Source organism: Grampus griseus (genome assembly GCF_964374135.1).
Source record: "Grampus griseus genome assembly, chromosome: 6".
NCBI lineage: Eukaryota > Metazoa > Chordata > Mammalia > Artiodactyla > Delphinidae > Grampus > Grampus griseus.
The window spans coordinates 105,931,280-105,956,501 of record NC_139000.1 but is presented as its reverse complement, the minus strand read 5'-3'; the positions used below and the strand labels follow the sequence as shown (position 1 = coordinate 105,956,501).

The 25,222-nt window shown below is 39.8% G+C and overlaps 1 protein-coding gene across 3 annotated transcripts in view; it reads right to left on the bottom strand.

Moving 5' to 3' along the window:
- Nucleotides 1-25,222, bottom strand: part of MSRA (methionine sulfoxide reductase A) — a 367,438-nt gene that overhangs the window by 100,279 nt on the left and 241,937 nt on the right. For all 3 annotated transcript variants that reach the window (XM_082657570.1, XM_082657568.1, XM_082657569.1), the window contains exon 4: nt 24,662-24,766. In XM_082657570.1, the coding sequence (XP_082513696.1) occupies nt 24,662-24,766 (105 nt within the window). The remainder of the gene's footprint in view (nt 1-24,661; nt 24,767-25,222) is intronic.

Sequence of the window (25,222 nt, the reverse complement as noted above, 5' to 3'; positions counted from 1 at the left end):
ACTCACACAGCAGGGGTCTCACAGATAAATAATCCAAAGAGAGGGTCAGATTCATTTTATGTGTGTAGAAACGTACTGTTCAGTTTTTAACTAAACAGTTTATTACATTTTTCTTTAACAGAATTACCTTCCTAGTTAAATTTTAACTCTGCTCATGTCCACCCCAGTTCTTCATTTCAATGGAAAACAAACCCAAGAAAGGGTTTGTTTGAGTGAATTCTTTGAGTGAATTCTCCTTCCCCTGCTCCTACCCATGAAGCTCTTTCAAATGCAATGTCTTCACGCTTGGTCTCTGATCTGAAGTTTGAGAAAAATCAAGCCTGTTAACATTATCTTGTATCTCTCAAGCTCACACCCACTGGGTTACTAAAAAGGGGGAAAGAAAGACTTGCAGAGCGGGTGGTAGAGAGAAACAAAAACAATTAAAAATTATTGAAAAACGAAGTTCTTAAAGTCCTTCTTTCTGACTTCCTGCCTTCTTTTCTTCCTTCTACTCGTTCATCCGTCTTTCCCTGAATCAGGCAAGGTACTAGATACTGGGATTCAGAAATAAGACGGTCTCATTTTTCAACTAGGTCCCCATCCTAGTACAGTGAATACCATCTTATGAGTTAAACCTAGATCTACCTGACACGGAAGCACTTTCTCTTTTCAAGATTGATGCACAAGAAGTTACAGCAAAACAATCAAAGACTATGGAACACAGTGTGTGTGTGCGGTGCATCTGGTGGGCAGTGGAGCATGCCAGCCCAAGACCCAGAAATAAGAAGAAGCTTGGTCTACGCTGAGGGCTGTGAGGAGATGAGCCTGGGTCCTGCCAATTGTCCTGGAAGGAAATGAAGCCGGTCGGTTGAGCACGAGGCCGCATGGGTGTCTTGACAGGACACAAGGGGGACCAGAGACGTATGGAAAGATCAGTTTCAAGGGAGCCACAGAATTCCGTGGAACCCCGGGTGAGCATAGGGTTCCAAATCATCAAAAATCCAGAGCTCTTTTTCACATTGATTCAATATGTGTTGCAAAGTTCACTGTGCCTTCCACTTGGCTTTGGAAAAACTAGGAGGATAAATTATTAACATTATTTGGCTGTCTTCACATCCCAGGAAAGTAAGCAATAGACTTGCTGTAGGGGGTGAAAAGAGAATAACCGGCTCAGATGCAACATCTTGTGCTTAAAATTCTTCCATAACACTCTCTAAACTGATTACTGAGGACTGGGCTTTGGGGCATTCTTGAAAAGAACTGCCCTCTTGGCACCTACCAACTGTTTGAGATTTCTCCATCCACCTTCTCCAAATAAGATTTGAAAGGGACAAACCATCATGAGACTGCTCTAAGATTTCCCTCTCTCTCAGTGGAGCCAGAGAAAATGCTGGAAAACAGAGAAATGCTTAACCTATAATGAGGCAAAAAGATGGATGAGTTCTCATCTGCTCAGTAGCCCTCAACTTTGGCTCATCTTCGGGTACTAGCCCTGTTTTATACATTCAGACTAGAGAGATGAGAAATATGCCTGAACATGGAAATTTTAAATGGAAGTTCACACTGTGAGCTGTTGTGAGGTGATTAAGAAATTTCAGGAGTCACCAGCTGATAGTGAACGTCAGGGCAAGGAAGGACATATTCCTAATGGTCTGAAATTACTGACTCTGTGTTAGGGAACTTCCAAGGAGCAATCTCATTAGAGGACCACCCATGTTGGCTACAGAGACCGGGTGACTCCCACCAGGATGAATCTAGATTCTTCTCTTCTACAGCCAGTTGCTAGGAAAAAATGGATCCCGATCGTGGTCTGCTGCATGAAGCAGAGACACTGGCATGAGTTTTGCCATGAGATGGTTCTGGATTCTAATTCCATCTCTGCGTTTACTGTGTAACTTCAGCCGAGGTACTAGACCCACCTAAGCTTCAGTGTCCTCGTTCGGAAAAGTGGGGATGGTGATACACACCTCACAGGTTTGCTAGGTATCTTACATAGGAGCTCAATAAACATATCTCCGCCATCCCCTTGGGACTTCTAATGCAGAAATTCAAGGAGGAGAAGTTTTCAACATACTACTTAAGAATTTAAAAATTCCTGTCAAGAAATGAGCTACTAAACATCTAGCTGAGTTCAGGAACCTTGCTAGAGATTCAGCTAAAACACAGACCCCTGAGCCTGATCTCAGTCTCAGGAAACGTCTAGAATGTATCAACAAACATATGAATGCAGAGAAGCAAGCTGTGATCACTAGGATGAACATGGATCCATCTAGAATCCATGCCTCGTAACCTCTCTGGCCTCAATTCAGCATCAGTAAGGATTTGGGTTAGATCCTTTTAAAACCAGTTTTATTAAGGTATAATTGACATACCATAAATGGTATATATTTAAACTGTACAATTTGATCAGTTTTGACACGTGTATATGCCATGAAATCATCACCACAATCAAGATAATGAACATTTACAAAAGTTTCCTCATACGCCTTTTAAATCTCCCCTTCTCACCACTCCCAGCCCCCATCCTAAAGCCCCAGGCAAATACTGATCTACATTCCGTCATGTGTATTTTTCTAGAATTTTATACAATTGGAATCATGTCGTGTGTACTCTTTTTTGGTAACTCAGCCATGTTGTTGTGTGTATCAACAGTTGCTTCCTTTTATTGCTGAGCAGTGTTCCATCGATTGGATATGCCAAATTTGTTTACTCACTGACCTGTTGATGGATATGTGGGTTCTTTGCAGCCTCTTGCTATGAAAATAAAGCTACTGTGATTATTCACGTACAGGTCTTTGTATGTACATATGCTTTCAGTTCTCCTGGATAAATACCTGGGAGTGGAATGGCTGGTAAACTGCCGAACTTTTTCCAAAGTGGTTGTAACACTTTACATTCCCTACCAGCAATGTATGAGAGCTCAGTTGTCGTATCCACACAAACCCTTGTCATGGTCAGTACTTTTAATTTTAGCCATTGTCAAAATATGTGTAATAGTATCTTATCGTGGTTTTAATTTGAATTTCTTAATGTCTAATAATGTTGAGTATCTTTTCATTTGATAATTTGCCATTTGTACACCTTCTCTGGTAAAGTGTTCAATTTTTTCCATTTTTAAATTGTATTGCCTCTTATTATTGAATTTGGAGTTCTTTATATATTCTGGATACAAATATCTTATCAGATATATACTTGAAAATATTTTATCCCAATCTGTGGCTTGTCTTTCATTCTCTTAACAATGACTTTCAAAGAGCACAAATTAATTTTGATGAAGTCCGAATTATCAGTGTTTTCTTTTATGGATCATGTTTTTGGTGTTGCATCAAAAAAAAATCTTTACCTAACCCAAGTCACAAAGATTTTCTCCTATATTTCCCTCTAGATGTTTTATAGTTTTAGGTTTTAAATTTAGGGCTACGATTCATCTTATGTTTTGTATATGGTGCGAGATATGGATCAAAGTTGTTTTGGTTTTGTTGTGGTGGCGGTAATTTGTAGTTGTTTGCTGCAAATACAATTGTTCCAGCGCCATGTTTGGAAAACACTATCCTTCTTCCACTTACAAAGTGGAAGACTACAAGTCTCTCCTCCCAGACTCTGCGCTATTTTTTTAAATGGTATATATTGTGTGCTTTTATTTCTCCATAGTCTGGTTCCAGGACTCTGCTCTTAACCACATCTTTGTACTGCCTCTGTTACTTTCTTTTTTTTTTTTTTTTACATTTTTTTTGGAGTATAGTTGCTTTACAATGTTGTGTTAGTTTCTACTGTACAGCAAAGTGAATCAGCTATACGTATACATAGATCCCCTCTTTTTTGGATTTCCTTCCCATTTAGGTCACCACAGAGCACTGAGTATAGTTCCCTGGGCTATACAGTAGGTTCTCATTAGTTATCTATTTTACACATAGTATCAATAGTGTATATATGTCAATCCCAATCTCCCAATTCATCCCATCTCCCTTCCCCCTCGGTATCCATATGTTAGTTCTCTACCTCAGTGTCTCTATTTCTGCTTTGTAAACAAGATTGTCTATACCAGTTTTTTCAGATTCCACATATATACATTAATATATGATATTTGTTTTTCTCTTTCTGACTTACTTCATTCTGTATGACAGTCTCTAGGTCCATCCACATCTTTACAAATGACCCAATTTTGTTACTTTTTATGGCTGAGTAATATTCTGTTTTATATATGTACCACATCTTTTTTATCCATTCCTCTGCTGATGGACATTTAGGTTGTTTCCATGTCCTGGCTATGGTAAATAGTGCTGCAGTGAACACTGGGGTGCATGTGTCTTTTTGAATTATGGTTTTCTCTGGGTGTATGCCCAGCAGTGGGATTGCTAGGTCACATGGTAGTTCTACTTTTAGTTTTTTAAGGAACCTCCATACTGTTCTCCATAGTGGCCGTATCAATTTACATTCCCACCAACAGTGCGAGAGGGTTCCCTTTCCTCCACTCCCTCTCCAGCATTTATTTTTTGTAGATTTTGTGATGATGGCCATTCTGACTGGTGTGAGGTGATATCTCAGTGTAGTTTTGATTTGCATTTCTCTAATGATTAGTGATGTTGAGCATCTTTTCATGTGTTTGTTGGCCATCTGTATGTTTTCTTTGGAGAAATGTCTATTTAGGTCTTCTGCCCATTTTTGGATTGGGTTGTTTGTTTTTTTGATATTGAGCTGCATGAGCTGTTTGTATATTTTGGAGATTAATCCTTTATCAGTTGCTTCATTTGCAAATATTTTCTCCCATTCTGAGGGTCATCTTTTCATCTTGTTTATGGTTTCCTTTGCTGTGCAAAAGCTTTTAAGTTTAATTAGGTCCCATATATTTACTTTTGTTTTTATTCTCATTACTCTAGGAGGTGGGTCAAAAAAGATCTTGCAGCGATTTATGTCAATGAGTGTTCTGCCTACGTTTTTCTCTAAGAGTTTTATACTGTCTCACCTTACATTTAGGTCTTTAATCCATTTTGAGTTTATTTTTGTATATGGTGTTAGGGAGTGTTCTAATTTCCTTCTTTTACATGTAGCTGTCCAGTTTTCCCAGCATCATTTATTGAAGAGGCTGTCTTTGCTCCATTCTGGCCAGGTATATTCTGGCCTCCTTTGTCATAGATTAGGTGACCATAGCTGCATGGATAAATTATCTCTGGGCTTTCTATCCTGTTCCATTGATCCATATTTTGACTTTGTGCTATTTTTGCCTAACATTTTACTTCTACATATCTTATAACCCTCAAAATACACTTATTATTTTTGCTTTAAGCAGTGGTTTATCTTTTAAAGATATTTAAATCTTTAAAAATCTTTATATTTAGTTAACATGTAGTTAACATTTCTAGTACTCTTTATTCCTTGTGGAGATCCAGATTTCCTGATGGCATCATTTTCTTTCTTTCTGTTTGAAGGACTTCCTTTAACATTTCCTTCTAGCTGGTGATGAATTCATCCAGCTTTTGTACATCTGAAAAAATATTTTTGCTTTCTTTTTGAAAGGTGTATTCACCAGGCAAAGAATTCTAGTATGACAATTCTTTTTCTTTCAGTAAAGATATTGCTCCACTGTCTCCTAGCTGGCATTGCTGCTGATGAGAAATCTGCCATCTTCGTATCTTTGTTCTCCTGTATGAAATTATCTTTTCTTTCCTGTGGCTGCTTTTAAAATTTTCTGTTTATCACTTATCTTACTGATTTGATTATGATGTGTTGTGATGTTTTTCTTCACGTTTCTTGTGTTTGGTGTTCATTTAGCTTCGTGGAGCAGTGGTTTTATAGTCTTTATCAAATTTGGATTTTTTCTGACATTATTCAATTTTTAAATCTCAGGCATTGTAGTACTCATCTCTTGAAGATGGATTGGGTCTTTTTTATATTTTTTGTCTTTCTACTTCACATGTTCAACCTTCCCTCTAGCTTCTTAAACATACTGAATACAGTTTTAATGGCTTTAAAACCTGTGCTAGTGTCATTATCTGCATCAAGTTTATATCATTTTCAATCGATTTTTCTCATTAAAGATAGCATTTTCTTGCTCATCTGCATGTTGTTGGATGCCAGAGACTGTGAATTGTATCTTGCTGGGTGCTGGATATTTTGTTATTCCTACCTGTGTATTCATATACTTTGTTCTGAGAGATTAAGCTACTTTGCAAAAATAACATATCCTTTTGATTCTTGCTTTCAAGCATTGTTACTTTGGACCAGAAAAACTTTTAATCTACATTAATTGCCCCACTAATGAGGTAAAGCCTTCAGAAGTACTCTACCTGATGTTCAATGAGTTTTTATATTTTCCATTCTAGGTAATGAGAATGGGCAGTATTCCCAACCCTGTGTGAGCTCTGGGAATTGTTCCCTCTAATTCTTCAAGGTGATTCTTTTTCTGGCCTCAGGTTGTTTAATCACACATATGCTGGTCAGTACTCAGACAATTACTTAAGAGAACCCTTTACAGATCCCCGGAATTTCCACTCTCTGAGTGTTTCTCTCCTCCCTTATTCTGTTCTGTGAATTCCACCTTCCTCAGCATCCCTGGACTCTCAGTGCCATCTCCTGAACCCATGGAGACTGTGAGACTTGGCCTGGGTTCCTCCTCCTTGCTTTGCAGCCTAGAAACTTTCTCCAGGAAATAAGGTAGGGCATTTGTAGGACTTCTTTATTTGTTTTTCTTATGTCTACTGTGTGAGAACCATTGTTTCATTGTTTTGTCTGATTTTTTTAGTTATTTCAAGTGGGAGAGTAAATCCAGTCCCTATTACTCCTTCTTGATCATAAACAGAAGTCTTTGAGCTAAATATTTTCCAAATATCTTCTCACCCTAATTTAAAAAAAAAACATTTATAGTTAAAATAATGGGTATGGGGACACAGACAGACAGACTGAAAAAATTCCCTTAAGGTTTTTGTGCAGGTTTGGGGTGTATTTTTTGTTTGCTCTATTCTGTTAACAAATGGACTCTGTAAATTTATTTCCGTAAAATAATTCAGATTAAAAATTTATATGAACAGCATCTGGATGGTGACAAAAATTTTTTAAATCACCATGATTAATCAAAAAAAATAATTTCATCTATTTTTTTACCCTTTTATCTTCATTCTTCTCGATCATTCTGATCCAACAGTGTTCACAGTGCCTTCCTTCCTTAAATGCTTAAATCAGAGGTCTTTGGTATTCATATTTTCATTTGCATCTGCTTATTTCAGTGGTTACCGGTTTGGTTTCACTTTTTACTCCCGAATTTAAGAGATTTGCATTAGAGAACACAATACCTTCTTTTTCCTTTTTTGGTAAAGTAGCATTTTAAGCTACACATTGCAAGTCCACAAAGAAGAGAAGAACATAAGCACAAATTAAAATCAACATGCATATAGTTTGAAAGAGAGAAAGTTCTCAATTTTATGGAGAAGGCAAGAAAAGCACATTTTTTCCTTCTTATTTAATAGCTTGGTAGGAAAACAAGAAGCATTAAAGTTGTTATCACATGTTTCCTGGTGACTAGAATATCTTACCATATCTCTCAGAAAGTCTCGTATCTCTCAAAAATTGGTACAGCCCCATCTCACCATACCACTTAGGCACTGCAATCAGTTTAACAGAGAACAAAGGTAACAGTGGCTTAAACAAGACAGAATTATATTTCTTTTTCACTTTAAGTGAAAGGTACTGAGTTAGGTGATCTAGTGGTGGTCGGGTGGCACATGGTCACCAGGGACTCAGATTTCTTCTTTCTACACAACTATCCTTAGCAGATGGCTCTCATTCTCAAGGACATAAGATGCCTTCTGGTGCTACAACTGTCACGTCCAAGTTGTAGATTAGAAAAAGGAAAAATAGAAGGACACTTCTTCCCACTTCCTCTATCTTTAAAGAGACTTCCCAGAAGTTCCAAGCCATACTTTCACTCATATCTCATTGAGTGAAACAAGTCATATGACCACACCTCCATAATTCCCCTCTCCTGGCTCCACTGTGGAGCAGGCCAAGGTCAGGCTACCTGAGGCCACACCCTTGCTCAGCTTCTTCCCCTTCCCTAATCTGCTGTCCTCACTCCCTTACAGGTTCTTTTCTTTTTCCTCAATAAATCACATGTACTAAATCCCTGTCTCATGCTCTGCATCTAGGGAAACTAACCTAAGGCTTCAAGCTATTCATCTAGTTTTGCTCTCATTCAAGCCACCTTACTGCCCACCTCCAGGGCTATGTTGTTTCTTACATTCCATCACTTTAGTTGTTTAGGTTCCTAGATGAACTCTTATTAGATATGTTTATTAAAGTATTATTAGACGAGTTTATTAAATTGCTATAATGATGTCTTAATGAGATCAAAGTTCTTGTGGTCAGCATCTGGTTTACACATGCCCAAGGGCCACCATTCTCAGAGAAAGACCACTGGCCTACATGCTAAAATGTCACACTCAGGATGGTACGTCTCCACCGTATTTAATTCACTTTGTGAGATTAGCATAAGCAGAGGCTTAGCTGCTATAACTCTGTTTACTAGATTTTGAACATTCCTAATTGCTTCTTCAAAATTTCTCTCAATGAATAATGAAACAACCAATGAATGACTCAGAACTTCAAACACTCCATGGATAAAGAAAGTGTAGTACATATGTACAACGGAATACTACTCAGCCAAAGAGAAAGAATGAAATAACGCCATTTACAGCAACACGGATGGACCTAGAGATTATCATACTAAGTGAAGTAAGTCAGAAAGAGAAAGACAAATACCGTATGATGTCACTTATATGTGGAATCTAAAATATGACACAAATGAACTTATTTACGAAACAGAAACAGACTCACAGACATAGAGAACAGACTGGTGGTTGCCAAGGGGCCATGGGGGAAGGATGGATTGGGAGTTTGGGATTAGCAGATGCAATCTATTATATATATGTATAACAATCACTTTGCTGTACACCAGGAACTAACACAGCACTGTAAATCAACTATACATCAATAAAATAAAATGTTTTTAAAAGCAAGAAAAAAAGAACTTCAAACATTCCAAATACATGAACAGAGTCAGCACCTCTACTCCTTGCTTCTTAAACTGACCCCACCTCCCCAGAGATGGCACAGGAAGACCACCACAGATGAGTGGCACTGGTGGAGTGCTGCTTCAAGGATGACCTCCTGCCTCCTGCTGGAGAACAGGGCCTCCACGGGGGCAAAACATCACAGGGTTCTGAAGTCCTCCAACAGGTAGATGAACCTGCATCCCTCAAAGCAACAGCTGGCACCTCTTATCATCACCCATGGGACCCTTCCCCCTGGCACACCCGGACTTTAGCTCAGGTGTTTGAGACAAGTCTTATTAATATGGAATAATCTCACATTACCTGACTGAAAATTAATTCTGTCCATTTTAAATGACATCTCATTTTGAAGTTAAAACACTGAATAACACTCAGAGAAAGGTTGAGCACCTGCCCAGGGCCAGTGCTGGATCTGCAAAGCGCTAACTGCAGTGCTAACTGCAAAGCCGTGCTCTTATCCACTACTATCTCAATTTGTAAATTATATATCACTTAAGCAAAAAAACTGAAGTAGAAAATAGTGAACTATGAAAGATATTACATGGCTCTCTTCTGAAAGAAAGTATTCTGTGTTCCCTACCATTTCTACAATACTGTTTCTATTTTTTAATGCAATGCATCTCAAAAGAGATAAAAGAAAATTGCTATATAACAAAGGTGTCAAATATTCACGCTGTACCTATAAGGAAGGGTCTGAGTTTCAGTAATGAAAAAACATTACTTCTATAATCATAGATAAATTATTTTGAAAAGATATGGTGATGTCTTCCTAAAAGGCAAAATAAATTTATCTTAGTATAGTTTTTACTTTTATGAAAGAGAAATTCTATTTCTGGCCAGCCAAAGGAAATATTTTAAATTATTATATCTTTCTTAGAATATCTGGGACTCCATATCCACTTATGCTACAAACTCCCAAGTTTGACCAAATAATGAGTCTTGAAATGTTCAAATTATCATCAAAATGTATGAAAACTTTCAAAATATTAAAATTTCTATGTCACTATTTCCTATCCAAATCTTAAAGTTTTGTAGCAATGAGTCAGCCAAAGTACTCCCCTACAGAACATTATGCATGTAAATGAGATTTATAAGATGTTTACATTTGAATCAGTACCAAGCACGCATATGCACACACATTCACAAAGTTATTCTTTCATCATGGGCATTGCTCATATTATTACCAGGAACAGCAATCAATATATTAACCTTTGTAATTTCTAGATCTGATTACAGAAAGATACATAAATGTACAAAAGTTCATAAAACATAAATGCAGTTTATTAAAGTATTTACATTAATGCTATCATACTATATATAATGTTGCAATATGTAATATTATTATACTTATTATAAAGTGAATGCTCATATAACCACCACTCATATCAAGAAACAGAGAATTGTCAGCACCCTTGGAGGCCCTCCATGTGTCCCTACTGATGACAATACCTTCCCTCTCTCCAGTAGTACCCACACCTGATTTTTGTAACAGTAATCACCTATTTCTTTTTTGAAATTTACATCAATGAAGTTATTCTGTTGTGTTTTTTTTTGGTTGTTTGTTTGTTTTTTGTGGTACGCGGGCCTCTCACTATTGTGGCCTCTCCCGTTGTGGAGCACAGGCTCCAGACGCGCAGGCTCAGCGGCCATGGCTCACGGGCCCAGCCGCTCCGCGGCATGTGGGATCTTCCCAGACCGGGGCACGAACCCGTGTCCCCTGCATCGGCAGGCGGACTCTCAACCACTGCGCCACCAGGGAAGCCCTATTCTGTGGTTTTAATCTTTCACTTACTGTTATGTTCATGAGGTTCTTCTATTTTCTTCATTTTCATTGCTTTGTAATATCCCTTTGTATGAATAGATCATAACTGATTTATCCATTCTACTGCTGATGAACATTACCAGCTTGGGGCTGCTAAGTACATTTTTGACCTGCATTCTGTTATATATGTATAAATTTCTCTTGAGTACATACCTAGAAATAAAATTGTTGGCTTGTTGGCTTTGCATGTCCTCAACTTAACTAGATGTTGAACCATTTCCCAGAGTAGGTGTATTAATTTATAAACCCATATCAATTCATGAGAGTTGTCAGAGCTCTAAATGTTTGCCAATTCATTAAAGTCTGTTAATGTCAGACTTTTCACTTTTTGTCGGTATGCTAGGTGTGTAATGAAATCTCACTTGATCTTAATTTGCATTTCCTTGATTAATAATGGCACAGATTATCATTTCATGTTTCCTCACCATTATAAGTCCTTTGTCCATTTTTCTATTCAGTGGTCTGCATTTTTTAAATCTACTGGAGATAATTTTAAAATCTACTTTTGATATATCTTGGATATTAATACTTTGGCAAATATAATCTTCCTATCCTTACATTTTCTTTATGATTTTTTTGATGAACCAAAGTTGTGATTTTAATATAGTTAAATTTATCAAATAGTTTCCCTTATGGTTAGTGCTTTATGTATCTTGTTTAAGAAATGCTTCTCAAACCCAAGATCATAATGATATTATCTACTTGAAGTTTTGTAGTTTTGTTTTCACATTTAGGTCTGTAATCTACTTGGAATTTACTTTTTTTTCACTCTTCTTACAATATTTTAGATTTTCTTTTTAAACTTATTTTTATTGAATAATAGTTGATTTATAATATTATATTAATTTCAGGTGTACAGCATAGTGATTCAATATTTTTTATAGACTATACTTCATTTAAACTACTATATATAAAATATGTAACTAATAAGGACCTACTGTATAGCTCAGGGAACTCTACTCAATTCTCTGTAGTGACCTATAGGGAAAAGAATCTTAAAAAGAGTGGATATATGTATATGTATAACTGAATCACTTTGCTGTACACCTGAAACTAACACAACTTTGTAAATCAACTATACTTTAATAAAACATTTTTTAAAATGAAATATCAACTTTCCAAAGTTAAAAAAAATAAAATTACAAAATAATTACTATATTGCCCTGTGTTGTACAATATATCCTTGTTGCTTATTTATTTTATACATAATAGTTTATACTCTCAATCCCATACCCCTATCTTGCCCCCCTCCTCCCCCCTCCCCACTGGTAAGCACTAGTTTGTTCTCTATATCTGAGAGTCTGTTTTTGTTTTGTTATATACATTTGTTTGTGTTATTTTTTAGATTCCACACATAGGTGAAAACATGAAGTATTTGTCTTTCTCTGTCTGACTTATTTCACTAAGCATAAAATACCCTCTAGGTCCATCCATATTGTTGCAAATGGAAGAATATCATTTTTATGGCTGAGTAATATTCCATTGTGTGTGTGTGTGTGTGTATATATATATATATATATATATATACACACACACACAAACACACCACAACTTCTCTATCCATTCATCCGTTGATGGACACTTGGGTTGCTTCTGTATCTTAGCTATTGTAAATAGTGCTGCTATGAACACTGGGGTGCATGTATCTTTTTGAGTTAGTGTTTTCATTTTTGTCAGATACACATATAAGAGTGGAACTGCTGGATCATATGGTAGTTCTATTTTTAGTTTTTTGAGGAACTTCCATACTGTTTTCCATAGTGGCTACACCAATTTACATTCCCACCAACAGTGTACAAGGGCTCCCTTTTCTCCACATCCTAGCCAACATTTATGTGTAGACTTTTTGATGTCAGTCATTCTGACAGGTGTGAGGTGGCACCTCACTGCAGTTTTGATTTGCATTTCTCTAACAATTAGCAATGTTGTGTATCTTTCATGTGCCTGTTAGCTACCTGTCTACCTTCTTTGGAAAAATGTCTATTCAGGTCTTCTGCTTATTTTTTAATTGGATTGTTTGTTTATCAATATTGAGTTGTATGAGCTGTTTATATATTTTAGCTATTAACCCCTTATCAGTTACATCATTTGCAAATATCTTCTCCCATTCAGTAGGTTGTCTTTTCATTCTGTCAATGGTTTCCTCTACTGTGTAAAAGCTTTTAAGTTTAATTAGGTTCCATTTGTTTATTTTTGCTTTTATTTCTTTTGCCTTAGGAGACAGATCAAAAAAAAATCGCTACAATTTATGTCAAAGAGTGTTCTGCCTATGCTCTCTTCTAGGAGTTATATGGTTTCAGGTCTTACATTTAGGTCTTTAATCCATTTTGAGTTTATTTTTGTATGTGGTGTTAGGGAGTGTTCTAATCTCATTGTTCTACATGTAGCTATCCAGTGTTCCCAGCACCACTTACTGAAGACTGTCTTTTCTCCATTCTACATTCTTGCCTCCTTTGTCACAGCTTAATTGACCATAGGTGCGTGGGTTTATTCTGGGCTCTCTATCCTGTTCCATTTATCCATGTGTCTATTTTTGTGCCAGCACCATGCTGCTTTGATTCCTGTAGTTTTGTGTTATAGTCTGAAGTCAGGGACCACGATACCTCCAGGTTTGTTCTTTTTTCTCCAGATTGTTTGCTCTGGCAATTTGGGGTCTTTTGTGCTTCCATATAAATTTTAAGGTTATTTGTTCTAGATCTGTGAAAAATATCATAGGTATTTTGATAGGGATTGCATTTAATCTGTAGATTGCTTTGGGTAGTATGTGCTTTATAATAAATCTTGATATCCGGAAGAACAAATCCTCCCATCCTCTTGTTCTTATCCAAGAGAGTCTCTGCTTTTCTTAAACTTTTGCCTTTCTAAATAAACATGAGAATCAGCTTTAAAGATCCACAAAAATAACACAACAAAAAAACTGCAGCTGAGTTATTTTTATGAGATGCTTTTAAAATACTGATTCAATTCCTTAATTATTATAGGTCTATTCAGTTTTGTTTCGTTTTTGGCCATGCCACACAGCTTGCAGGATCTTAGTTCCCCAACCAGGAATTGAACACAGGCCACGGCAGTGAAAGCACCGAGTCCTACCCGGTGCTTTGGACTGCCAGGGAATTTCCAGTTTTGTTATATTTTTAAGGACTCTGTCTTATCTAATTATCTAACTTTTCAAATGTATTGACGTAAAGTTGCCTATCTGCAGTGATATCCCATTTTTTCTTCCCAATAATGGGTATTTGTGACCTCATTTTTGCCTTGATCAACTAACCAATGTTTTATCAATTTTATTAGCCATTTTGAAATATCAATTTCTGGCTTCCTTTATCCTCTCTACTACTGTTCTATTTCCTATTCCATTTACTTCTGTTCTTATTTCTTTCTTCTTCATTGTTTGGTTTATGTTGTTGCCGACTTTCTAAGTTCTTGAGATGGATGCTGAGCTCTGTCTTTCACCACCTCTAAGGTAAGAATTTAAGGCTCTGTATTTCCTTCTAAGAATGGCTTTAGCCATGCCCTATAAGTTTTGAAGTGTAGTATTTTAATTACCAGTCAGTTCATAATATTTTCTGATTTCCATTATGGCTTATCTTTGATCCATAGATAATCATAAAATTTCTTCTATTCTAACATAAAAGGATTTTCTACATATCTTTTTGCTATTGATTTCCAGCATAATCACATTATGATAAGAGAAACATAATCTCTATGATTTTAGTCCCTCTACAACATATTGAGACTCTATGGCTTAGTACATTTCCATGTGTGATTAAGAAGGTGTAGGGTACAGTGTTTTATATATGTCCATTAGATCAAGTGCTTTAATTGCATTGGTCACAGTCTCTATACCCTTAATAAGGTCCTTAAGACTCAACTCTTCTGGAACTGGCAAATTCCCTAGAGCAAAGGTGTTTTAGTCCCCTGCTTACCAGTCTGGATTCCTGTGTTCCCTTCAATTGTTTTGTTTGTTTGTTTTTGTTTTTGCGGTACGCGGGCCTCTCACTGTTGTGGCCTCTCCCGTTGCGGAGCACAGGCTCCGGACGTGCAGGCTCAGCGGCCCATGGGCCCAGCCGCTCCGCCGCATGTGGGATCTTCCCAGACCGGGGCATGAACCCGTGTCCCCTGCATCGGCAGGCGGACTCTCAACCACTGCGCCACCAGGGAAGCCCTGTTCCCTTCAATTTTACATGGTAATTCCTAATTTTTTTTGTCGGCATTTTGATGTGATGCTTTTAATATGTTTTCATGTCTTATCCAACATTTTGAGTTGCTTTTGATGAGAAGGTGATCTGAATAGCCTAGCCTGCCATTTAAGAACCTGGAAATTCTAGTTCCTGCCAATGTTATCAGCTCTGATTTTTTTCTCTTATCTAATTTAATACTCTTTTATGTGACGTAATGTAATTCTTCTGACTTCATTTCTCCTTATTGATTTTATATTATTTCAGGAATTGATCAGCAAAGTTTAAATGATCTAAACTCTCCTATCTCAAATATGTGGAATTCTTCTTGGCTAAAAGTTCTCAAAAGCCTGTTTGAACTTACTGACCCTAATCACATCTTTCAAAAGAAATTCTTGGATACCTGCCCTTGGTATAGGCTGCCAAAAGATATTAGCATTCCTAACCTCTGCCACCACACTATCCATTACAAATAAATTTTGATTTATAGCCTAAAAAAAGCCTATTTGAACTTCTTAATCTTGAAAATCCTTAACAGGTTATAAAATTGTAATATGTATTACAAGGAGCTTGTTAGGACAGATACTCTTCATTGGATAATGTGCTGCTGTTTCCAGTTACGGTGTGGTTGTGTTTTCTGTTGGCTGATAGCATCCTATAACAATGTAGGATGACGTACCATACAATGGAGATAACACAAGGTTTGAAATTGAACTTTTAGGTCCAAATCCCAGCTCTGACAATAAAGCACTAACTGGCTCATGGAAAATCACTTCACCTCTCTGGGCCTGTCTGTTCATCTGTAAAATGGGTTTAAGACCACCTACTCACGGGTTACTTCAAGGATCAAATGGGATCACATACACATAAGAACTTAGCATCATGCCCAGCCCAGAGTAAATACCCAGTAGGAGTCTGTCATTGAGTCTGGAGGCACCAAACCCTTAAAGCACTAGAAAGGCAGAGGAAAAATGTTAAATATAAGCTCCATAGTATTATATGAGAGAGGGATTTGAAAGTGCAAATAGCACATTTGCAAATAGCAAAGATACTGTGTACATATATGATAATGTTATGCAAGGAAAAGTATGACTGAAAGAACAATTAATAAAGAAAAATATCAGTTAAATTCTTTGTTTCTTTTTTTCCTGTTTCTGAAATTCTTAAAAGAATGAAATCTCTTTCAGAATTCATAATGCTGGGTTTGGGACTTTTTTGCATTTTGTATGTGTGCAGCTGTTCCTCCACTATAAGTATGCACATCTGCTCATTAGCAATACAATATAATTCCCACTGTCTAATTATTTGCAGATGATAGATTCCTTGTACGTGGGCTAAAAAAAGGATAGTCCTTCAAAACTGGTGACTTATTTTAAAAGACCAACTTAAAAGGGTCAGCACAACGAAGTTCAGATATTAATTTGGCAGTTCAAATATATGAACACCAGCACTTAATTGCCAACTTGATGAGAAACAGAAGGAAAAGAGGATTTTTCTCTCTTCAATTAATATTCCCCGATAGACAGCACCAGGCACTGGCTTCTCTATGGTGCACCTGGAAAGAGGCTATGAAGCAAACCTGCTAAAGTTGGAGCGGACCAGCCCCACCGCAGATTCTCAGGGAACCACGCACCTCTAGCGATGCTGCACAGTGAGTGCAGGGCTGTGCTGGGAGGGGGATGTGTGGTCCACGGACACTGAATGGAGAAGAGTCCCCAAGTCTCTAGTCTCAACCACGGGCTGAGGAACCACATTAATCCCCTACTCTTGGCTCTGAGGGTGAGACAGCAAGCCAGGGTGTGTGGTACTAGGGCTCCATGAAACCAACACCAGAGACAGTGTGGCCCATGGGGACAGCCAGATGAAGCTTCTGAGACACCTGGGAGCTCCCTGTGGGAGGGTGGAGGGGGCATGTGGGAGGGAAAGGGATGCTGAGCACTGGATTGAGGATGAAGCGTATGAACCAAGCATAGGAAATGATCAAGTATATTCAAAACATAAGATGGGGAAAATGAGAGGGAAAGAAATGGAGAAATACTGGGGTTCAAGAGAGAGCAAGGCCCACAAATGGGAGGTGGTGAAATGGCTCTTACACGGGCAGGATGAGGATGGTGACTATTATAGATGACATGCTTATTCTGTGCCCGGCATGGGGCTCTGCACAACAGACTACATTCCTTCATACATCTTGACGGACACTGATGGGAGAGGAACCGTTTTACAGATGGGAAAACTGAGGTTCGTTCATTCATTTGTTCAATGAAAAGATATTTCATATGAAGCTTACTTTCTAGAAGAGGAGACAGTTAATAAACAATAAACAGACAAATCAGTCCACCCTGTGATAAGTGTTAGGAAGAAAAGAGAGAGCAGTGATGGCAAAAGCCGGGAGGAGGGCTGGAGAGCCTCCTTCAGTTAGGGCGGGTCAGCGAAGACCTCTCTGAGGACGTGACTCTTTAAGCTGAAGGAAAGGAAGGAGCCAATCACGCCAACAGCTGTGGGCAGACGGAGCCGTGGGTATGGGCCCAGCAAGGGAGCACCTGTGTCTTCCAGGAATGGGGCAAATGCAGGCCACGACGCAGACATGCGGTGCGTGAGGGCAGGACCTGAGGCTGGAACAGGAGGCGCCAGTCAGCTGATCCCAGGCCGGGCTGCCATGGTACAGCTGAGTGTGTAGCAGCCCAAAGAAAAGGCAGCAGAGGGACATACTTTTGTTTAGTGTTTTTGACGGATCATTCTGGGTACTGGATTGGGAAAGGGGCAAGGCCAGTTAGGAGGCGATTGTGGCAGCCAGATGAGAGTAATGAGAGCCACGACCCAGCGGTTAGGCAGAGACAGACAGAAAGGAGGCGGTGAGTGACGTAATCTCCCCAGGCCACATGGCTAGTATGTGGCAGGCCTGGTTAAAGCCATATCCTCTAACCCCAGAGTCCATACTCTTATCAGATTTGATTAAAGCTGTTTTAATTAAGGAAGCATTTTAATTAAGATCTTCAGAGGAGTAACTGGGAGTTCATCACCAGCTTACAGTTGAAAGCAATTTTAGTAAGGATTAGTTCAGCTGTTGTAAGAAAAAAAAAAAAGAAAAAGAAAAGAAGGCCTAGAATGAACCAAAATAACAACAGCTTAAAGAAGTTCTTACATAAAGAGTCCAGCCTGGGATACTGACTCTGGAGCCTTCGATCTTGTAGCTCCTCAGTTACAAGGGTGAGGCCTCCACCCCTGTGGTCTAAGACCGTTCATCCCTGCATCCACAAGTAACTTGCAGGAAGGACGAAAGAAGAGGAGAATGGCCTTTCCTCTAAGTGTACCGAATTTGACACCATCACTGGTACTCATGTTCTGGTAGTCAGAATTCAGACATGTGGCTATACTTAGTCATAAGGAGTCTGGGAAATTTAGTCTTTATTGGTGGTTGCACATCCAGCTAAAATTCCAATCCTTCAGAAGTAGGGAAACTGATATTGGGGTCAGCTCACAGTCTCAGCCAGAAGGCCTCTGCAGAAAGGCCACCACTAACCAGAGCAGTTCCCCACCTGCGGCCCCAGCCCCTGGGAAGGCCGGGAGCTACTACTAGAGGTCCACAAATCCAACTGTGCAGCAGGCATGGCCTAGAGGCTGTGGAATGCGTTATGCATGTAGGCATTTCCATTTTCCAGAGGTACGTGACATTGTGCTAGTTAATAAAACAGGCATTCAGTTTAAAGTGATTAAATTTGCAGTAGCATTTTCATATATTTGCTTTAAAAAGGTTACTAAGGGCACAACTATATCACATGGGGGATCCTGAAAAATGTTTATCTTTAGAAGAGGTCCTCCTAGTCAAGAAGCATGGACCCCTCTGGTGTAGGGGAAAGAAAATAGATTTGGGCTTTAGTCAGAGCCATGTCCAAATATTGCCAACAACATCAAGCAAGACTGTCAGTCTTCTGGAACCTCATTTCTTCTGTTAAGCGAAGACAGTGAACCCCAATTCATAAGATTATGGTAAGGGTTAAATGAAATGATAGGTATAAAGCATCTACCACTAAGACTGGCCCGTTAGGGGTGCTTCCTAAATGGTGCTGCTGTCCTTTCCCCAGGATCGAGGAGAGTGAAACAGGTTGGAATCGAGAAGTCAGGTTTATGGGATCAAGTCAGGCAAAGCTGAGTCTCCACACTGTGCACTTGTGTGCTTGTGGCTTGGCTCAAGGTACAGGGTCTGGGCCCTGCCTCCTCCGGCAGGAATAGGAGGACCGAAACGACGGAATTCATGCACAGAGCATGCTAGGTACAGGGCTACAGAGCAAGCATGAGACGCTGGGATCTTATCTGGTTCTTCTGAGCACTGTGTGAGCAGCAAACGCGAGGAGGTTTCTGCCCACTAACCTCATCACCATCACCGCCAGCAGTTTTATCATAGAACGAGAACACAAACAGTTAAAATCTTTCCAACTAGCAGGAAGTACGAAAGAACCTTTGTGGGTAGAAAACCCACCCTTTAGTAAGCAGAGGGTAAATATTTTCCCACAGAAATCACGGATATAAAAATAACTAAATAAAACGGGTGAAGCTGTATTGTTGTGTTGAGAAGAACACAACGACAAAGCGGCCACCTGCATGGTTCTTGACGTTTTCAAGTGATTTTCACATAATTTCATTTCATTCTTACGACAACCCAAGGAGTACGCAGGATAGATAGTACTACCCCTTTTTTGTAGATGAGAAAACAGAGTTCCAGACTGAGTAAGTATCTTGGTCAAGGTCGTGAGGTTGGGAAGAGGTCCTTCTGGAGCCAGAACCCAAATCTAAATGCCGGGCTCTGCCATGCTGTCTGGAGACCGGGGGAGTTTGGGGACCACACGGTCAGGAAGGGGCACGCTATCCTTAGGAGGCTGGAGGAACTGTATTTGTCCCGTGAGTAAGACAAAGCCAGAAGAGGACGCATTAGCTCCAACAGTGGTATCTGAATGCTTCGGCAAAAGCAGAGGTTTCGTGGTAAATTCAGAGAAAAGACTATTCCGTTTACTGGCCAGTCATCTGTAAACTTCACCTGAAGCGAATCCACGGAGCAGTACTCTCTCAGGACTCACTGCCTGTTGGCTGTGGAATAACGGGTCTTGGGCCCCCTGTCACTTTAAAAGCCCACACTTTCTGATGGCTCTTACCAGCTCTGCTCCCTTCAAACTGGTGGACCATGGGGATTTCCTCCTTTCCACTGGGACGGATACTGTGAGAGCTGCTTTAGTAGCCTGAAGCAGGGAAGAACGTGCAGGATTTTCTCTGTCTGGTCTATACCGTGAAGATCCCGCATTTGCTAATACCACTCAAGGATATTGCTTCTCCCACAAAGTGAAGTAAATTATAACTGAAGATTTTTAGTGGCCCCTGCAAATCCTTCATAACTTTATAAACAAGGCAGTAAAGCCTTTCAACGTGCTAATTAAAATGCATTTCTCTTGAGGCCTACTGCTGCTGAGAATCGTGTGTGTCCGGGGTGGGCCTATCACCACATCAAAGATCAATGTCATCTCAACTTTTCCTTAAGTTTTGTCTTTTTGTTGATAAGTAATTCTGGTACAGGTAAGAGCATTCTTCAAGCAGGTGGAGGAATCACTCACTCTTGTTTCTGAAAAGAACCTACAATGGACTGCTTCACAGACCAGAGTCTCCACCAAAGCCAACATGCTTCTGTCCTTACAAACGGCCATCTTCTGAGTAAGAGTAATCAGTCTTACACGCCTCTACTTCCCCCACCTGCCCTACTGGGTGCTTTTCTTTTCTGGGCCACTTTTCACTGTGAAATGTGATAAGAGTCATCATGTGACTTCAGGTAGAGAATGAAGAAGTTGTGTTCAGATGGCCAAGTTCCCCTGCAGCTCAGCTATCTCCTGCCGCATGCCCATCCTTTAGCAAGTGGACTTCAAATTCTTACCTCAGAAAAATTACATGATTACACGTTTTAGACCTTCAGAGTTCCCTGGAAATATTAGATCCATTGATACCAGACTTCTTATGAACTTATATTTTTGCTTTTAATCCCCCAGGGTTAACCAATACTTGTTTTAATTATTTCAGGTTAACATTTTCGTCTGTGATCTTATACACATTTATGTGAATGCTCATTTGATCTCAGTTTATTGGGATTTGACTATTTTCTTCCTATAGAAATGTATGTTCCCTGTGTGTTAACCAAAATGTTACTGCTGCTTATTCCAGACCACTTAGTGATCTAGCACCACTTAGCAGAATACCTGGCAAAAATAAATGTCATTAATGAATGCTTGTCTTTCACAATACTTCAGAAATATTGAAAAGGCATCTGATATGTTCTCAGGCCATATGTCCCAAATCCTAAATCCTAATTCTGAATTACCAAGGAACCTCCAACAGGTCTTGAAGAAACAATTTCTAGTGTCCGCCCCGCGGTGTCTGAGTCAATGATAAAACCATTCAAATGGCTTTAGACCTCTGATTTATGGAGCCAGATGAACACGGTTAACTAACAGTTACTGAATATAATGATCGAGTATAATGCTCATTGTTTAAATTGAGTTAAGTGGATTAGTTAGGGTTTTTGTTGTTGTTGGAAGTAATAGAAAGCCAACAAACTAGCTCAAGTTAAAAAAAGGAAGGGAATACCTAGTAGCTCTCCTAGCTTGAAGAGCTCACAGGAGAGCTCTCAGAATTGAAGGAAGAGCTGCAGGAATGAGGAGCCTCAGGGCCTCAGAGCCTCCTGAGGGTTTTCTCCTCCCATCTGCTCATCTTCCTCCCTTGCTTCTCTGGTGGGCACGTCATTCCCCATACAGAGCACCCACCCCAGCAGCTGCAACAAACTGAGAACATACAACAGTCCCAGGGAAGGACTCTAGCTGGTTCTGCTTGGGTCACATGCCTGTTCTTTGGATCAAACATTGTTGACAACAGAAAAAGATACTGATTGATCAGGACTGGATCATATGATCACTCCATTGGCCCTATTTCCAGAAGGGTCCTAGGAAACCCTACAAGGCAGAAAAAGATTGTTACCATGGCCCATTACACTGAACTATCTAAAAAAGTAATTCTAATAGTAATGCGGGAAGATCAGATATCTTGTGATTTAATATGTGTGATTGTATATATTACATGAAGCACTACTCTAAGCAGAAACAAATATACACAAGGGTAGAAAAACTCTCCTCCTACATGTATAATTTGTCCAAAATATCAGTGTAAAAAATAGGTCACTCGACATTCGAGTCCCATTGTCCGTGACCCCCATCATTCCATCATTACCAACTTCATCTTCTGACTCATAGAATTGAACCAGATGACCTCTAAAGTCTCGTCCAGTCTATGAGCCTGTGAACACCTTGTTAGGAAAAAAAAATACCTCTGGAAGAACAGCACATCAACCGGTTACATTATTGGACAGTGTTATGGGCTGAAGTGTGTCCCACCCCTCCCCACACTTCACATGTTGAAGCCCTAACCTCCAATACTTCAGAGTGTAACTTCATTTGGAGATAGAGACTTTAAAGATTAAGATTAAATGAAGTAATTTGGGTGGGCCCTAATCCAATGTGACTGGCGTTCTTATACAAAGAGGAGATCAGGACACAGACACACACAGAGGGAAGACTGTATGAGGAAAAGACAGCCATCGACAAGCCAAGATGAAACCAACCCTGCCAATGCCTTCGACTCAGACTCCCAGCCTCCAGGACTGTGAGAAAACTAATTTCTGTTGTTTAAGCCACCCAGCCTGTGATACTTTATGATGGCAGCCTTAGCAAATTAACACAGATAGTAAACCAAGAATTTCAAAGAGGACTGAGGCAAAGTTGAGACAAGTCTGATCCATGGGATGGGGAGAACAAGAGGTTCTCCTAAAGTTCTTTTGAAGGTGGAATTCCCCTGAGATTCAGGGGCCAGAACTCGTGGCCTAATAACTGAGGTGTGCTAGTAAAGATGTGATAAAATGGGTAAGACATTAAGAGAAGTAAGGAGAGAGAAGTGGATGACAGACTTCACCCTCTTTGAAATTTTGCGGGGGTCAAGCATAAGGTGGTTGTATCAGGACACGGCATTACGGGTGGCCAGGCCAAGGCCACATACCCAGGCTTGTGGGCCTGTGGGGAGCCTGTCTCCTCCATGACTTCAGGTTTGCCTGGGCTCCTGATAGGTGTCTCCACTTAGAACTTTGGAGCCCTCAGCATCCTGCCTGACCCTCAGCTTTGAGAGCCAAGAGGCTGAAAGGCTGCTCCATCTGGACCAAAGGCTTCCCAGCATGAGTTCCTGGCTGTCACGACCCTTACTTATGATGCTCACCAGTCAGTTTCCCTTTGAGCCATGCGTGTCTAAGCCATTAGGCTTGCCGTTCTCATATGATGTGACAGTCCAGTAGTCCAAACGGGGGTGGCATCAGAACCTTCCGATGATAGTACTCTTGCCCTACCAGTTCTGTACCTCCCCTGCCCCATACCTCACTGTTCTCCCACCAGGGACTCATCTCCCCATGTCAACCAGACTTCACTATCATGGAGAGCCTGCTCCTGGCCTCCTTCGTGGCCTTTACCCACCCTGCTGGATGTACCTGGATCCTGGACCTGCCTGACCCTGGCTCGTTGATCATTTTGCTGTTCTTGCCTTAGCTCTGACCTTTGCCCTCTGGCAAACCACCCTGGCATTAAGTGGAACCAGAACTCAGGACTCACCAACCTATGCTGCTGGGGTCTTGGTAAGGTCCCACCCCAAAGCACAATGCACATTTGGAAAAACACATCCATTCATCAGGAAATAGCCAACATGGCGTACCCACTCCCCCAAAATCTGACACCAAAGGGAAAATATTTCCGTTAAATAGACCAATTGCTAAATGAAAATCACATCGGATATACAGGACTTTTCAGTCCATAAGCCTCATAGTATCAGATCATCACACTGGCAAAGCAGTGCTTGTAAGGCTGTTAAGATGAAATCCGGAGATTACTCCATTACTGAATATTACAATGATATTTGCCAACAGGAGATTTTTGCTTGTGTGTGCATTCAGATAAAATTCCTGACCACCATTGTTTACAGCCCGAATATATTAATATCTCATATAATAAATTCCGAAGAAGACAAATGAAATATTTAAATAACCCAAGCATTGTAGAACCACTGAATACTGCATTTTACCTTTATGTTCTTTTTTTTTTTAAATCACCCACAGACATTTAAAAGGAAAAAAAATGGCTCATAATGTCAAAAGATGAGAAAGGCTAAATAAATTCAGGGAAATAAAGGAACCATAAATCAGGAAAACTTTGGAGCTGCTAGAAAGACACTTTAATTTTGTAGACAAAAGACTGCATTAAGGAGGAATAATGCAATAATCAAAGGTGAACGAATCTCTATTGTCTGGTGTCTTTCTCTGTGGGAATTTTCCCACCCCTGACAGCTGTAAAGGGGGGAGGGGCGCAGACGGTGGCTGTGCCTTTATTCTCTCGCCCTCTTTCTCCCCAGCCCCTCCCCGTCTCCGTCAATAAATGTCTGCAATCATATTCTTGAGCTCCTGTGTGATTTCAAGGTTCATCTCTTCCATGCAGTTCAAACACTAATTATCCCAGCTGTAATTAGTAAGATAATTAAATACTGGCTCACTCATCTACCTTGGGTCGGGTCGTGATTCTCCCAGAAGACCTTGAGCAGCTCCTCAAAGCTGATGCGTTCTGGCTGGTATACCACTCGGACTACTTCTGCGTGGCCAGTTCTTCCTTGAAAGAAACAGAACGTACAACCCAAATTTACTGACAACATCAATTTATGACAAGTTATTTGTTTCCAAAAAACCACTAGACAAAGGCTGAAATTCTTCCCTCTGAAGGCAGGGTGGGAGCACAATCGTACTTTAATGCTTTCATCCTAAGTCTCTGTCGCTGGTTCTTTTTCCATAAAAGCACACAGTTGTCCTCGAGCAAGTTTCCTGAGGATGATGATTCCTCTTCATTGTGTTCTAATTTTGTTTTAATTCCATGAGAAAATAAACTCAGGTTTTCATTTTTCTAATCTCACTCTTATGAAACCTTATGGATCCAACCTGACATGGTGCTAGAGATTTGAAACTCTGCAAGGGGAACGAGCCAATTTATTTTTATCACCCCCCTCTTCTCTGTACATAGTAAGCTCAGCTGCACTACAGAGGGAGATGGTGCCAGGTAGAGAAACCCAAG